The sequence below is a fragment of the Cryptosporidium parvum genome, chromosome 6 (genome assembly GCF_000165345.1).
Source record: "Cryptosporidium parvum Iowa II chromosome 6, whole genome shotgun sequence".
Classification (NCBI taxonomy): Eukaryota; Apicomplexa; class Conoidasida; order Eucoccidiorida; family Cryptosporidiidae; genus Cryptosporidium; species Cryptosporidium parvum.
This window is the reverse complement of record NC_006985.1, coordinates 945,040-961,929: the sequence shown is the minus strand read 5'-3', so window position 1 is coordinate 961,929 and position 16,890 is coordinate 945,040. Positions and strand designations below refer to the sequence as shown.

Below are 16,890 nucleotides of genomic sequence, written 5' to 3'. Positions count from 1 at the left end.
GACTTAAGTTTGATTTCAGGGTCTTCCCATCCAGTTTTTTTTTTCTGGATCTTATACTTGCAATTAAACAAATTTCCATATACTACTCAACAAATAAGTACTAAAACATACTCTGCTCTATGCCAATTACTCCAAATATTTTGGTTACAAATTTTTTTTTTTGATCGCTTTGATTACCGGTACCTTTAAAATTTATATATCTTTTAATAGACTTTCCCGCCAAAAATTCCACACTTCCTCTCTTCCCAGCCCAAATATACCAAATCCCTCTTCTCATCCAGCTCTAAACCCCTCAACTAAATTAAAATTACAAGCATATAATATTTCACCATTGGCGCCTAACTATACAAACTAACACTAATTAGGCGGCAGCATGTTTTTTTCATGCAGCTTGGCGCCCAACGTGTCAGAAATTTATAAGTAGAAAGCAAAAGATTTAAAAAATTGGAGCAATGATCTTCGCTCTAATTTATATTTTTTTAAAAGAAATAAAAAGAAAAAGTTTATAATCATAAAACTTTATTAATTTTTCTATTTTCAGATCTACTTGACTTTACTTTTTTTTCTCATAGCCTGAATTATATATCTTCACTATAAATAAGATATGTATGATATTAAAGGATATTATAATAATTATTAATCATAATCGGTATCATCATCTTATTAATAATAGGCCTTTTAGACATATAAAATTGGATCTTTTCTAAAAGTTTTGAATTGTCATAATATTTACTTTACTTATATAGTGAGGATTGAAAATCTCCAAATCCTTATTTATTAAAATTCTTCAAAACATGACTATTGAAAGCATTAATATAACCATCAGCCAAGTTGCTTGACCCAAAATTGCGATGACAATACTCACTGGCTAAATCATTAACATACTTTGCCAAGATTTCGTTTGTCTCTCTGCATTTCTTTTTAGATACAAATCTATTCTGGGGATATGCTTGCATCAGTTGCTGCTGTCTATATTTGTCTCCTGAGCTTCCTCTAACTGAGGTAATTAGTCCCTCTAACATTGCAGATACTGCAATTGCTCCTCCTGAGGAGACCGTATCGTCATTAACAACTCCTCCATATGATGAAGAAATTCCATTGCCGCTATTATTATGATTATTATTATTATTAGAAGAAGAATGCTGTCCTAACACTCCTCCACCATTCAAAGCTGTTGTTAATGATGAGCTACTACCTGAATTTGAATTAATATTTGTACCTGATATTGTCATTGAAGATGAATGATCATCAGTAGTGTTTCTACAAGTACTACCTCCCTCTAAAACAGTTGTTGAATTACCTTCGATTCCTCCTCCATTCATAGTAATATCTGTCTGATTCTTCAATGACCCTCTTCTTTTAATTCCTCTTGAAGGAATTCTTCCTGATCCTGTTGTTATTGTTTGAGAAACTGAATTCTTTGATTGATGATCATTTATTCCTTCAGTAGTATTCACAGAATCCATTATCTCTTGTGATTTAACAACAGCTTCTGAAACCACTTCATCATTCTTTATATTATTTGTATTGTTATAATTTTCAATTAAATGATAATCATCATTTCCATTTTGTTGATGCATAAACCTCAATACAAGATGTTTGTATTCTTCAAGCTCCTCATTATTAAAAATAATTAGGTGATTTGTATGTTCAATTCCATTTCCAGAATGTCCTCCATTTACTGAACTATTTTCATCTTCATTTGTACTATCTGAATGATTACCATTATTATTATTTACGCCATTATTACTATAAAAAGCTCTAATTAAGAATGATCCAGTTGGTACTGATATACAAGAATTCTTATTTTCACGCTTTTTTCTTTGCTCTAAAGCTGCTGTTGTTTGAATTGTTGATACTAAAACTGAATCAACAGCTTCCAATTCTAATAGTTTACTCTCCAATAACTTGCTCTCAAGCTCTTCCTGGTTCTCATTATTAAGTTTTTCTCCTCCTACTATATTATTATTAAATAATTGCTGGCTTTTAAAACTCCCATCATTAGATATAAATCTAATCTGATTAGCATTTGGAACATGGTTACCTTTAATAGTAATTGGAGCTGATTTATTTCCTGCTTCAATATTTGAATCTAAATAAGATGATTGCTCTTCTTTGTTAATACCAACTTGATCATTATTTGTAACAGTAGAAATAGCACAAGTTTGATCTGTAATCTTATCTACTTTACTTCTCACATCTTCTTTATCCCCTTTAGTTCTTTCATTCTTAAGAAGTCCAAAGTACTTGCCTGCTAAAGAAAGAGGAATATGAATCCCTCTTAAATCTGTGATCAGATGAGAAGGATCCCATTTCAAGTAGTTATTAGTTGTAAATTTTAAAGTTCCCCTCTTATCTGATGTATAATCCAAATCTTTAATACTCTCGGAAACAAAAACCGTCTTAAAAGGTCCCTTTCTAACATCCCAAATAGTATTCTTATCAACCCATTCTGCATATAATCCAACAAGAGAGTTGCTCTTCTTATTTGGATCATCTTTTTGTAATACAAATATAGGAACATTTGTGGAAATTGATATACCGCCTCCCAAAGAATCATAATTATCTGAAAGTGATAATCCTGAACCTCTTGTTCTATATACACTCATTCCTCCAGTACCAGTATTATTCCCTGATGAATATGCTCCATTACCTCCTCTTCTACTACCTCTACTACTTGTCAAATAAGTCTTTGCATATCTATTATTGTTAGAAACTGATCCTGAAACTATACCATGCTCATCCTCTCCAGATGAAGATCCTCCTCCAACAGCTCCTGAACCATACTTTGAACTCTTTCCTCTTCCCTTTCTTCCCCCTACATACTCTTGATCAGCACCTAAAATTGCATCATCATCACTCATTAGAATATCATCATAGCCATATTTAAGGGATACAAATCTTCCTGATCTAGTAGTGGTAGTACAACTACCACTACCATAACCTCTTCTTCCCCTTGTACCAATTGAAGAATTTCCGCCCATAGATACTCCTCCTGCTGAACCAATTCCTCCTACATTATTACTATATGGATCAGATTTATATGTTCTACCTCCAAGACCAGCAGCACCTGCTCCAATACCAGGTAAGTCGGAAATTAATCCTCCTCCCACACTACCTGGGATATACTTTTTGCCATCCAATAATCCACCATGCAATTGCTCATCCTTCTTCAATGATTTGTTAACTTTTCCGCTAATACCAGAAATTAGACCGCTCTCATCCAACTTAACAAGGGAATTGGATCCTAAGTTACGTCCTGATGCAGTTGAGGTTAAGCCTGCCCCGCTTTGACGTCGTTGCCCAGCTTGCCGATCACAGTACTTCGCCAAAGTATGACGAACAGAAACAAACGCACTCCACATTGCTTTTTCCACATTGTCTATGCTTAATTGTTTTGATGCATTCACATTGACAAATAACTCATCTTGGTCGATTGGTATTAATCTTTTCTTTTGATAACCAAGAGAATCCCTCACTTCTTCTATTTGGTAGACTGTAAATTTAAAACAATATCTTCTTCTATCCCATTCAAGGCGTAATCTAATACCTGATTTAGGTACTGATGTATCTAATAAAGTCTTTACAAGACTTTCTGCATGAGAATGTAATCTTTCAAGATCATTTTCCAATAAACATCCTCCACCAATTCCTGATCCTATTATTCCCGGTACCATTCCATTAAATCCTGCATTATTATTTCCACCCCCTACACCTGCATTTGCACTATTAATACCTCCTCCAATGTTCAGTCCAGCTGCAGCTAAAGCTCCTGGAAGTAATCCTCCAATATATTCCCCACCCATATTTAATCCAGGGAAGAATTGGTGGAAACCCTCAATTCCTCCAGAACCTCCACCCCCTCCCATGAAACCCATCATTTGGGAAAGTTGTTGTGCAACACCTTGGGGAGTAGGAGGAACAATTGGAGGCATATTTTGAGGTTGAGCTGGAATTTGAGCCTGTCCTCCTGAACCTGTAGATGTTGCAGCTGTTGCAGCAGCAGCAGCAGCTAGCTGAGGGTTGAATGCTAAAAGCATAGGATTTGCTGCAGACATTCTTTGCATCATCAAAAATGGATTAACTAATCCTCCTTGGCTTCCTGGAACGCCTGGAACGCCTGGAACGCCTGGAACACCTGGAACACCTGGAACACCTGGAACACCTGGAACACCTGGAACACCTGGAACACCTGGAACGCCTGGTTGGGTCATTGGAATACCAAGCCCTGGCAACAACCCTCCTTGAATTAATGCTGCATGTTGTGCCTGTTGCTGAGATTGATTTAATAATGGAGTTGTAAGTTGGTTCCCTCCAGAGTTTGGAACTAATGATGGAGAAGTCTTAACTGAATTTGAATCCATTTGTTGAACTGGCCCAGTAATGGCATTAGAGTCTGCCTTATCAATGTTAGATTTTAGTTCAGTTAATTGAGTATTTTCTTGAGAAGATAATCCCGTTGTTTCTTTACTTTCCTCCTTAGTTTTAGCGGGTTGAGAATTCTCTACTATACCATTGCTATCATTTGCTACTTGAGAAGGGGCTGAGCTTATACCTATACCTTGGGAGGTTGCATCATTATCATCTCCTCCTTTCTTTTCCTCGGTTGCTAAAGTAGAACTAATCAAGTTATTTGTAATAGTCTCTTCTGCCTTACTATCATTCGCATTATTCTCGTCTCCAGAGGGAGCAATATTCTCGTTATTAGTACTTTTTGCTTCATGAGAGTCTGCCGGAAGTTTTCCTATACCTTGGCTTACTCCTTTTGCAATTGAACTATTCTCCACTGAAATACTGGACGGAACTGACTGGTTTGATGATGTCTGTCTCATTTGTGCCTGAATTTGAGCTTGTAATAGGGTTGGCAGCAATATTGAATGCATAGGAAAAGGCTGCAAGCCCATTGGGTGTGGTGAATGAGGTTGGCCCACTACTTGTTGTGATGGAACACCCATTGGATTTGTCCCACCTGACTGAAGTGCATTCATTAATATTGGATTTTGAAAAATCATTGGATTAATCTGAGCATGTTGGGGGATCATAGTATTAAAGATCTGTTGTGCATGCAATTGCGCATGTAATTGTGAAGGATTTTGTGCTTGCTGTTGTTGTTGTTGCTGTTGTTGTTGTTGTTGTTGTTGCTGTTGTTGTTGTTGTTGTTGCTGCTGCTGCTGTTGTTGCTGTTGTTGTTGCTTAATATGTTGTTGTTGTTGTTGTTGTTGTTGTTGCTGTTGCTGTTGTTGCTGTTGCTGTTGCTGTTGTTGTTGTTGCTTAATATGTTGTTGTTGTATCGCATTTAGTAACATCAACTGTTGCTGGTGAATTTGCTCAGCAGTAAACTGCAAAGGAGTATTAAGAGATCCATTAGTGTTTCCTAAACCTGCAATTATTGGCTTTGCCTGGTTCCCTGTTTGGATCTGTTGAGCGGCTTGGTATAAATCTAAATTTAAAGTACCATTTTGAGTATTTCCAGAGCAGTTATTACTGTTACCACTTGGCTCAATGTTTCCACTTGCTATATTAGATTTAAAGCTTATAGGATTTGCATTAGTGTTTGTGGCGCTATTACTGTTATTAATGGAAACAGTAGTATTTAGTTTAGATACTGCTGGAATAGAGTCAGTATGCTTGGAAAAAGAATGATTGATAGGTAACAGTTGAGCATTATCTTCCGCCATAGAAGTATTTGTAGAAGTTTGAACCTCTCTGATATTCAAGTCATTGCTTTCTCCTTCAGGGACTGGAACAAATGATTGTAATGGCCTATTCTGGTTTTGGGGCATTGCTGATACTGATATGGCAGCATAAGGTCGAGAAACAGACTGGTCCCCATTAATAGCTGGCCCATTCCTCTCTTGTTCTTCCATTTTTATAAGATTCCTGATAATCCACTAATTAGCCCACTCCCATACACAAAAGTTATTACTTGTTCAGATTTTGACTATTGTATGTGCGTTGCGCCAACCCCAAGAGACAACAACAGACGGATAGTTACATACACTTTTTTTTGGGGTGACATTTTGAATGGAGACGTGCGTGTACGTATACCCATTAAATATTTGTATCTGAAATTAATATATATTAAAAAGAAGTATGTGAAATTGTGAATAACCCATAAATGTGAATATTTATGAATGTAAGAATATGAAAATGGTATGTACTAGTTTTCATTTATGCTTGATTGATATCTTTATTTTGCATTATTTGATTTTCACAATTCGCTTGAACGACTCTTGGGGATGATAAAAAGGCGGGCTGCCATGCACTTTATTTAGCCTTGAAGCCATTCTAGGGAAGGGATGGCCGAAGAAAGGTGGATAGATTTTGTAAAATGCCATATAATTTGATGAATTAGGATTGTGATGAATGAGAAACGCCATGTAAAATTTCGTCGACTTTTTTTCTGTTTAATAGTAGTATGACTAAGTTTTTGGGGGAGGAAGGTTAGTGGATGAACTGATATGTAAATAAGTGGACCAGTTAATAACTTGGCTTTGTTAGATAGAATTTTCTTTTTTATAAAATAATTTGCAAGTATTGATAACTCTAAATAATGAACTGGTTGGATTAAACCCATAAGTTAATTATTGACTTTCAATATTAAAATAGGCGAATAAATGCATTCAGAGTAATTTCAATAATGATTTCTTCATTATATTATTTGCATTCATAAAGTCGAATTTGTAGAATTAATACTTAAGCATGAGCATTCATATCCAAAAATAGGTAACTGACTATTAATTGCGCACACAGTTTCCCGCGTAAATTTGGACTGGAATCAAATATATTAATTATTGCTAAAAAAAAATTTTTGATGGGATAATATATTCATATATACTGTAATTATTTATTATGAATACCTTTGCTTTATATTTTACAGCCAATTTTTAAAATTCTTTCTTGGAGGAACTTATTATGCTTGAAATTGGAATTTTGTGGGGAAAACCCTGATTAGTAAATAGATGGTTTGTAGAATAGTTCTTGTAAGAGTTAAAAGTTAGAGTGAACTTGTATTTAATTGAATTGATAAGATTGCTAGTATGCAATTACCGATTATAAAGTGTGTAGAAAGCTTAGTGATATTATTGTTTATAAATTGAGTAATTTGAATTTTACTTCCGAAACACTGTGGAGGGAAGGGTGGGGCTCATATTTTAAAATTTATTCCAAACTCTTTACTGTATAGAATGATGAAGTATGACAGTATCCTATAGCTTTTAAAACGTCAGGTGACTCTTTACCCTTATCTATTGATATTATCTCCTTTTGATCTGGCTTCAATTTACTTATTGATCTATTTACAAAACGGTCTGAAGATTCTTCAGAAATTTTTGTATTTTGAGGAGTTAAAACTGTAGACCAAGAGTGGGAAATATTTTCTTCTGAATTTGAGTTGGAATCGAGATTGTAGTTAGTCTGAGACTTAGGTTTATACTGTGAATAAGGACTAGATTCCAAAGAAGAACTTGAGCCAAAACTTTGATGGGGAATAGGAATTTCTTCAATTTCTAGACCTGAATTTGAATTTGAACTTGGATTTGATTCAATTTTATAAATTGAATTAGAATTAGAGTCTATATTAAGGTCTATATCAAAATTATGAGTGTTAAACTCTTCCAATATCCCAAGTTCATAATCTTTATAAAAATTATTAAAGAATAAATTATATTCATGATTTCCATAACAATAGTAATCATGTATCTCATTTGAAATCAGATACCTTTCCTCATAACTTTGGGTTTCTTCGAATAATAATAAGTCCAAAGTTAAGTTCTCTTCATTTTTATTTTCTGTTATTTGATTAATCGAGAAATTTTTTGCATTTTTATTTGAATCAGTTAGATGATTAGGATTGTTAAATCGAATAATTCCAAGAGAATCCATTCCATTGCCTTTTAAACTATCTCTTAATTTACTTGCTTTATTTACAATGTCATTTAGTTTATACTTAGGGTGTCCTATATGCACAATCTTTCTCGCATCATGAATACTAACTTCCTCAAGTAGCTTTGTACTACCAATAAATCGTTCATATCTTTCCAAATTTCTTATCTGTTGTTCTACCAAACCATCAATATTCATTATTGATTCTTGGAATGCCAATTCTAACATTTCTAACAAATTTTTTAACAAACTTTTTACTGTATTATTCTCCTCATTCTTTATTATTTCACTCCTTATGAAAAATTCCATCTCAATATCTTAAATTTAATAATTCTTTCTTCCTAAATCTATCTAGCTTGACTTTATCCTTTTTTTTCCCACAGTAAAACAAATTAATGTTAATGCATGACAAATTGTGCTGTACATTTTGGCGCCTCTTAATTTACTGTTCTTAAAGGTTAAATGTGATTACTTGATCATTTTTAATATTACTTAAAACCAATTATTCTTCATTTATAAATAGGTATTCATATTAATATGGAATTTTAATTGCACTTTTTATTACATACTTATTAATTATAACTCTTAGGCATTTAATGCTTAAAAAAGCCACTTTACATGCAATATTCAATAATATTGCTATTGGTGACTTTTTTGCCCAATTAAATTTTAACTATAAACTTTAGCTTATAATAATACTAAATTATTCATAATTTCAAAATTATTATTTATCCACATATAAAAATTGACTTTTATGCCGGTATAGGATTAGCGTCCACTCACTAGCTTGCAAATTATGGCATGTAATGTTCATTTTTCATATACCGGTGTTTGCATGCAATCCATCCACATTAATAATTATTTTAATTACTAATACTGTTTATTAAAAAAGAAGTATGAAACAAAATAATAAATTTTATTACTCATTTAAAATATTTATTTATTGGTAAATTTTTATATAAAAACAAAGGTATAAATCGCAAAGTTATTAAAATAGAGTAAATAAGCCTTACAAAACCTATGTTTTCTACAAGAAATATAAAATAAATTGAAACTTAATTATTCTAAACTTTATTAATACTTGCATGCAAACATCGACAATAATGGTAAAATAAATCCCAAGATTTGGCGGTTTCTCACATTCTTGTAAATCCTAACGAGGGGAAAGCAATCATGCAGTCTGAAAAATTGTTAATAAAACCAAAAAAATTACAGATTCAGAAACATAGCACATATTAAAGTTAAAAAAGTAAACGCCGTTTATTGAAAGCTAATTGATCAGTTTTATTTGTTGTTGTATATTGGGGAAGGGAAATTTTTTATATAAGCACTGAATTACAGAAATTAATAGGGTAAATACATAAGAATCAAGACAATTACTTTAGAAAAAAAGAAGAATATGAACCAATTTATCGACGAGTACTCTGTTTCCCCTGATCATTACTGTAAAGAGAAAAAGTTCTCTTCCACCAGATTTCAAAGTGAAAAGAGCGGATTAATGCAATGTTACCACTACTTTAAAGTTGAACCAAACCAAACAAGGAAAGGAACAGCTTTGTTAATACATGGCTATTCTTGTCATACTTTATCTGAATATATGAATATTGTGGAGAATAAAGATTTAGAATACAATGAAACTGATATTTCCAAAAATCATTGTACTCGAAATAAAAATAATGATAATAATACTCCCTTCAATAAGTCTCAATTTGTTACAACTTATAATGGAAGCTATATTGAGTACTTCAATAAAAAAGGTTATGATGTTATATCACTAGATTTAGAAGGTCATGGATTTTCACAAGGTTCTAAGTGTAACACTGAAAATTTGGATAATAACTGTTTTAACATCATACAAATGTTGAAAATTGAATTACTTAAACATTCTGGTGATAAAAATAACGAACTGAAGAATTTTCAAGTTTCATCACATTCTTGGAATAATGAAATTACTACTAATTATGATATAAAATATGAAGAAAAAGGCAAAAGCGATAAAGAAAATGAATTTTTTCTATATTCTTCCAAAATACACAAAGTTAACGTTAAAGACACTATTAACAACTTAAGAACAAAAATATGTATTCATTGTTCTGACACAGGATGTTGCTTCAAAGATACCTTTGGAGAAAAAATTATTATCTGTGGTATTTCAATGGGTGGAGCTATTGCTTTAAGACTTGCTGAGTACATTGGTCAAATATGCCAAGAAGATAATCTGGATGGGTTTCAAGATAAATCAATTGTTAAATGCTTAAGGTCAAGATTAGTTTGCATTGTCCTACTTTCCCCTATGTTAAGCTTGGAATCTATTAAGAAAAAAACAATAAATAAAATCATGCTTCCCTTACTACCAATCGCATCCTATTTATTCCCAAATTTACAAATTGGATCTAGAATAAATAATCCAGTTTGTGAGTATATCACTTCCTTTTCTAAATGTGATCCTTTATACTACAGTAAAAGAGTCAAGGCTCTAATGTGTAAAAGTCTTTTGAATTATACTGATGCAGTCAGAGATAATTTAAATTATTATCCAATTGATGTTCCTCTATTAATATGTCATTGTGTCCATGACATATTGACAGACTTTGAAGGAAGTGAAAGTACTATTAGTTATTTTAATCAATCAATCAATCAAATCCAACAATTTGAATCTACCGAAAGTAATATAGAATCAGAATTTGTACTATGGCCAATTACTTGTAAGAAAATGTCGCATATTCTAACCAGAGAAATAGGATTTCAGGATTTAATTGAAAAAATTTTAGAATGGGTATCTAAAAAAGAGTCTTTGCACGAAAGCAAGTGTAAAAGTTTGAGAAGATCGGAAAAAAATAGCGAACCGCTTTTCAAATCAATAAAAAATAAGCCATTTTTAAGACAAAATCTAAATAAAAACATTCAGGTATCTAATTAAACCTGAATTTACAAAAATATTGTAAGTCATTTCATTAGAAATAATAGAAAAAAATTGCTTATAAATTTTTACTTTTTAAACTTGCAATTAAATCCTAAATGATTAATCCTCTAAATATCTTTTTTTTAATATAATTTGAATAGAATGATAATTTTCAAAATTAAATTAAATTAATATAAAACTATATAAACCCAACAAAAAAAAAGAAAAATGAAATTTTGAATCATCTTATTCTCTGCTTGAAAGTCTTCCAATACGAATTTATTGTATTCATATTTCCCCCACTCTTTGTCTTGCTACTACCATCGCTGTCCTGTGAGTTAATAAAGGTCTGCTTATTTTGATTCTCAATAGAGCTTTCATCCAACTCTTCATTTAGAGACTTTAAATCCTTGTGCTTTCTTGCTCCATATTTCAAATCAGCATTAATAACTTCCAAATTGCCAACATATGAACTATAAGAAAGTAGCTGCTTCCTTTGCTTTTCGATTCTACTCCTCAAATTATTGACTTCAACTTGATAGTTAGTTTCTGTCTGTGCCAAGGCAAGCTTAGTAGATATTAATTCTCTTTCAATTTCTTCAAATCCGTAAGAGAGATTATGGTTCGATGAACCTCGTTCCAAATTCTGGTTATGATCCGCAGGTATATCTATACTATGATTTCCAGTTGCAACATCATCTCCAATAGAAGCATTCAACTTATTAGTCTTATTAACTGTAGTAAAATCTGAAATATTACTATTAGCAGTAGCAAAAAAGGTTGGATGCTTTGGAATGGAGAAGATTTCTTCCTCAACTTCATCCTGAATTCGGCCATTCTTTTTATAAACTTCAAGTTGTTTAGTAATATCTTGAATTTGATTTTCTAATTGTGCAATATACTTTTCATATTTAAATCTATCGGATTCTCTTAGACGTCTCAACTCATCTCTAATTCCAGTAAGCTCACTAACTTCCTGTTGTAATAGGCAATAATCATCCAAGCCTACAACCTTTGTGCATTTATTGTTTTCAATACCATTTTTATTGTCAGGCTTATCACTCAAGTCCTCAGTATTCCTCAAAATCATGATTTCATTCATCAAATCTGCTTCCCTCTGCTTCCAACTCTTTTCCTGCTCTGAATATATCTGTAGTTGTTGTTTTAAAGAGTTAATCTCCATGTTATATTCATGAATCCTTCTTTTATTTTCCTCCTGTTCCATGTATAACCTTTGTGTAAGTATCTCATAAGATGTTGATGACTGAGGAGATGAAACTTTTGCAATTCCCTGATCTGAAGCAACATCAAGTGCCTTAAAGTTTTCCATGGATTGGCCTGGCATCTTAATCATTGGATTTGGGTAATAACTTGGAGTAACTCTTTGACTACCCTCATTATTAATTTGGCTTAATCCATTATTTTTTGTTTCTGATTCATCTTTACCCTGACGAATCTCATGGATCTGAGATTCCAACTTTTCATTATTAACTTCAACATCAACAATAGTAGCAGTTTCGGTTAACTCTTCCGCCTCTCTAACTGTTTCATTAATAACCTCAATATCTTCTTTGATTGAAAACATTGGAATTCCTAATGTACTTTCACATGATAATTTGTTATCCTTTTTTTTATCAGAATGTTTGCCAAGAAATTCTTTTTGAGTAATTCCATTGTTATGAACAGAAGATAATTCATTAACCCTAACAAAGTTATTTTTAAATTCATTTAAGTTTTGTATTGGATTGTCAGAAATCTCGGTATAAACTGTGGTAAATCCGGACATCATAGAAGCTGTATCATCAAATCCCTCAGAAACTTGGCCTAAAGAAGAACATGAGATATAAATCTCAATATATGAATTTGGGTCTGAGCATTTAATTAATGGAATTTCAACTTTTACCGGCTCAGAAGTTTCATAACCTGCTAGTCTATAGCTGTTTGCAAAGCTTGAAAGCTCTAAAGGGACCTCTCCAATCAATGAAACCAAGGGATTATCTTTAAATTTACCGTATATAACAAGTCTAGAATCCTTGGGTAAGAATGTTTCAGAATTTGCTTGAGTTTTTCCTTGTTTCTGAGAGGATTTTTGGAATAGTGTTGCAATCAAGACCATTGGCTGGTAGAAAGGATGTATTATACTTCCATTCACGCATGATACAGCTTCTTTTCCAGAAATCCTCTTTGGGCCTCTTATCCAATCAATAGTAATTTCACACTGTTCGTGTAGAAAAATATGAAGATTCTCAACTCTTAGATCAAACCTGAACTTTTCTGCATTTTGGCCAATATGTTTAACTGCTCTGACCAGTCTCATATTCAAAAGCTGCAGGCTGTGTACTTTTTGTTGATTTTTTTTTAATAAAAATTTAATTTTTAATCCCAAAATTCATATAAAAACTTCAATGTAAATATTTCAGCGCTCAGTTTGGATCTTAACAGGAGTTATTTTAAATAATTTTGAGAACAAAATTTGTAACAATAATATTTTTAATAAATAATTTAAATATTATTGCAATACTTGCTTATAAATTAACTTTTGTTCTCTTTTATTTGATATATTTTAATTACTTTTGCAAAGTTGAAGTATGGCAGGACAATCAGCAAAAAGAATAGCTAAAGAAGCTGCCAAATACACATCAATTTACCTTTATATAATGATTTCTTGTATTTCAATTCATTTCATTTTTAAAGGACTATATAGCCCATCAAAACTGATTGGAAAATCAGGCATTGGATTTGCAATAATTTCTTCCATTTACTTTTTTACGTACTCCAGCATTAAATCCCGTTTAGAGGTTGGAGTTGGATATTCAATGTACCAAGATGTATATATCTTAAACTCTATGGTTGCAATATTATCCGTTGTATCAAACTATTTCTGGTATATTTTTTTGCTAATCCCAATTTATATTATTTATAAAATTGGAAAATTAATCATTAATTGGGTATTTACCCCTGAACCTGTAAGTTTATAAATTAATTAGAGAATATAATTTTAAATGGATTAAATATATTCTCTATTATTTTTTCATCTTTAACATTTGCATTATTGATCCTTCTATAACTGTTTGTTCTGATTTCTATTAGGAGATTCAAGTTCCTCAAAAACAAAAAGCAAAGAATAAGTACCATTAATCCAAAGTAAAATTAATTTGATTTATTATTCTATCTGACAACTTCATTTTAATTAAATTTAATGTCATTAACCTTTCTTTATTTATATTCATTACTAATTCCTAAATTTTACTCATTTTTTTTTTTTTTAACTTTCAAACTCTGCCTACATGCACATGCACTTTCCTTTCAATGCAAATTTTTGCAAGTGCATGTGGATGGTATAACCGGTATAGGAATATAACACGTAATTTAAATAATTATGTGGACAATAATATATAGAAACAAATTATAAAATAACAACTAATGATAGAGAATATATATTTAAATTATAAGGAAAGGTTTGTTGGAGGTAAAGTATGTAAGAATAGAATTGTAATTTAACAATTCATCAAGGAGTCTTTACTTTAATTGAATTACGGAGTTTAATCAAGCAGTTCAATGCGTGGCTGTTTTCATCATTCTCAATAATTCTGCAAATGACTGCTGCAGCATCTATAAATTCTAGAAGAAAATTGGAATCTTCAAAAAACTCAAAATCCTTATTTTCCCAAAGCAAACTTACTCTCTGAATAATGCACAAAAGAGTATCTGAATTGAATTGGTGTTTGAAATATGAAGATAGCTTGCTTAACTTTTTTTCAAAGAGTTCAAAGAATAAGTCATCCCAGTGTAAAATTAAAAAGCTTATGGTTCCTTGAAAATCAAGAATACCTTGCTTATCTCTCTCTTCAAAGTTATTAACTCCTTTGATATTTCTAATCTTTGAATATTTCCATATATGGTCATTATCAACAAGACCTTGAAGAACTGTGGAAGCATTCGAAAATCTTGAGGAGTTTGAAATATTTGAGGACATTCCACCTTTGGATATAGTTGAAGATTTCAAATATTTAACCAAATATGGTGCAAGTATCTGAGCGAGTAGTTGCTGAACAGTTAAAGCAATTTCAAAATTAGATTGGTCTTCTTCATTCACTTCGGCCTCATCTTCCAGAAAGAAGCAGTTCATCTGACAGCTGGACAATTTTCTTGAATAAGTGCTCTTTCCTATCGATTCTCGTCTATCATCATCATCATCATCATAAAAGTAAATTCTATCTTTTGACCTGTTTCTTCTGCAAATTCGAGAATATATGGAATTCAATATTGAATTCCAATCATTCATTCCTCCAGCACTACTTGATGCCAGAATTGGTTTCTCATCTGGACCCCAAATTTTCCTAAATATTTCACATCCAATTGACCATTCAATAAAAAGAGAAATTGAATCTATGTTCCCACAATACTTTTGATGCATATTTATGTTGCTGCTTGCAAGAAGAGAAGAAAACAATACTCTTGGACTATCTAAAGCTATCCTATTATAAAGAAATATGTTTCCTTCTTTGCAATTTATTACTCTTTCTGGTTTAACGTATTCAATAAAGTAAGGCAAAATATCTCTGGTCAAGTCCCCGTCCGTAAACTCCTCATCTTTTCCAATAACATTGTATAAATCAGAATCATGGTTATTGTATATTTTTGAACCAATATTTTTTTCATCATTCTGTACTGTGGAGTTCCTTTCCAGATTCAAACCACTTTTCCCTGTCAAAGTATCATTCTTGCCAAAAATTTGGTCCAAAATATTCTCATTCAAGTTCAGCTTTTCCTCGCCAGTGCTGTTTTCAGAAATTATACTCAAAAAATTCTCTGAGAAAATGGCCTTAACTGACATTAAACGTATCTTTGGAGGTTTTGATTCATCTATTATATGAAATAATATATTCCCGTCGTTAAAATTCTCATAGTGGGATGATATTGATAAATTATGAAGATCATGAAAACCTTTACACGAGAGACTTGGGGTAAATCCAGCAGGGAAATCCCATCCAAACAAAACCTTACCAGCATATCCAGAAACTCTATAAACAATACTTGCCTTGAAATCTGCCGAAAAAAGAGATTCACAGCTCGCACCAAACTCTACTATGCTATTTGCATAAATCTTTTCTGGAGGAAATTCTATCCACTGTCCTCCCGAAACTAAGTTCTCCATAGAATAGGGAGAATATGGGCCTCTTGTTATCAAATTTTCATTATGACTTTCTATATGCATGCTGGGAGTAACTGCTGATGAAATGGTCGAATTTCCCAAACTCCTATTCTTGAACTTTTCGCTATCGCTCTTACTTGCTGCAGGGAGCTGTAAAGTTAAATCAAAATCTGTCAAGTTCACAATTCTAATGTAAAGAGACCGAGGAAATGTTCTTAGTCTCTTTACCCACTCGTAATAATTCGAATTCAACCTCTTATTCAAATCAAAGTTATATTGATTGGAATGCTTTTCTCTATAATCCTTTGAGTCTAGTCTATCCAATAACTTGTTACCAAATTCAGTCTCTCTAATATTAATATGAGTCATTAACCTCTTACAAGATCGCTGCAATCCGTTCGTATTATCCAAGTAAAAGATCTCACTCCTGTTTCCATCAGCCTTGCTTGTAAATCCTACAAACTTGTCATCTCCTTCAATAACCCCAGTCCAAGCATTAGCCTCACAATCTCCTATTATACGGGATTCATACTTATAAATAAAGAAATACTCCAACCCGTTCACTATAACAGAATATACAACGTTGCACCCAAAAATACTTTGATAGGTTGCACTTGAACACACAAATGACGTCATCATTCCTGAGCTAATCCTTTCTACTGGATGGTAAATCCATTCTCCTTTATCAAGTATTTGTATATACCTGAAAAAAGTTAGTCGAGTATTATTCTTTATTACTACCTCCAGTTGCTCCATCTTCACAAAGAATTCTTTTTATCCTTCTCTTAAATGTACCTATTTCAGTATTCAGTTCTTTTTTCTTGGCTAATTTTCAATTCTACTTTATTCCTTCTCTGAGATTTCTTACTATCTATCCGGGAATCTTGGTTATCACTCTTCTTCAATGTATTAAAGCTAATAGAAACTACTAGATTCCTTGCCTTCCTAT

At 32.2% G+C, this 16,890-nt stretch overlaps 7 protein-coding genes across 7 annotated transcripts; 2 read left to right on the top strand and 5 right to left on the bottom strand.

Annotated features, from left to right (window-relative positions):
- Positions 1-770: 770 nt before the first annotated feature.
- cgd6_4110 (hypothetical protein) lies at positions 771-5,867 on the bottom strand (the record flags this gene model as incomplete). Its single annotated transcript, XM_627745.1, has 1 exon — positions 771-5,867. One exon carries the CDS (start codon positions 5,865-5,867, stop codon positions 771-773), a length of 5,097 nt encoding a protein of 1,698 aa, XP_627745.1.
- A 404-nt stretch (positions 5,868-6,271) lies between these two features.
- Positions 6,272-6,577, bottom strand: cgd6_4100 (hypothetical protein; the record flags this gene model as incomplete). Its single annotated transcript, XM_627744.1, has 1 exon — positions 6,272-6,577. One exon carries the CDS (start codon positions 6,575-6,577, stop codon positions 6,272-6,274), a length of 306 nt encoding a protein of 101 aa, XP_627744.1.
- A 584-nt stretch (positions 6,578-7,161) lies between these two features.
- On the bottom strand, positions 7,162-8,193 carry cgd6_4090 (hypothetical low complexity protein; the record flags this gene model as incomplete). The annotated part of the gene is made up of 1 exon (XM_627743.1): positions 7,162-8,193. One exon carries the CDS (start codon positions 8,191-8,193, stop codon positions 7,162-7,164), a length of 1,032 nt encoding a protein of 343 aa, XP_627743.1.
- A 1,090-nt stretch (positions 8,194-9,283) lies between these two features.
- cgd6_4080 (conserved hypothetical protein) lies at positions 9,284-10,804 on the top strand (the record flags this gene model as incomplete). Its single annotated transcript, XM_627742.1, has 1 exon — positions 9,284-10,804. One exon carries the CDS (start codon positions 9,284-9,286, stop codon positions 10,802-10,804), a length of 1,521 nt encoding a protein of 506 aa, XP_627742.1.
- A 223-nt stretch (positions 10,805-11,027) lies between these two features.
- On the bottom strand, positions 11,028-13,103 carry cgd6_4070 (hypothetical protein; the record flags this gene model as incomplete). Its single annotated transcript, XM_627741.1, has 1 exon — positions 11,028-13,103. One exon carries the CDS (start codon positions 13,101-13,103, stop codon positions 11,028-11,030), a length of 2,076 nt encoding a protein of 691 aa, XP_627741.1.
- A 271-nt stretch (positions 13,104-13,374) lies between these two features.
- cgd6_4060 (hypothetical protein) lies at positions 13,375-13,764 on the top strand (the record flags this gene model as incomplete). Its single annotated transcript, XM_627740.1, has 1 exon — positions 13,375-13,764. The coding sequence occupies one exon, from the start codon at positions 13,375-13,377 to the stop codon at positions 13,762-13,764; it is 390 nt and encodes a 129-aa protein (XP_627740.1).
- A 530-nt stretch (positions 13,765-14,294) lies between these two features.
- On the bottom strand, positions 14,295-16,697 carry cgd6_4050 (uncharacterized apicomplexan-specific protein; the record flags this gene model as incomplete). The annotated part of the gene is made up of 1 exon (XM_627739.1): positions 14,295-16,697. One exon carries the CDS (start codon positions 16,695-16,697, stop codon positions 14,295-14,297), a length of 2,403 nt encoding a protein of 800 aa, XP_627739.1.
- Between the last annotated feature and the right edge of the window lie 193 nt (positions 16,698-16,890).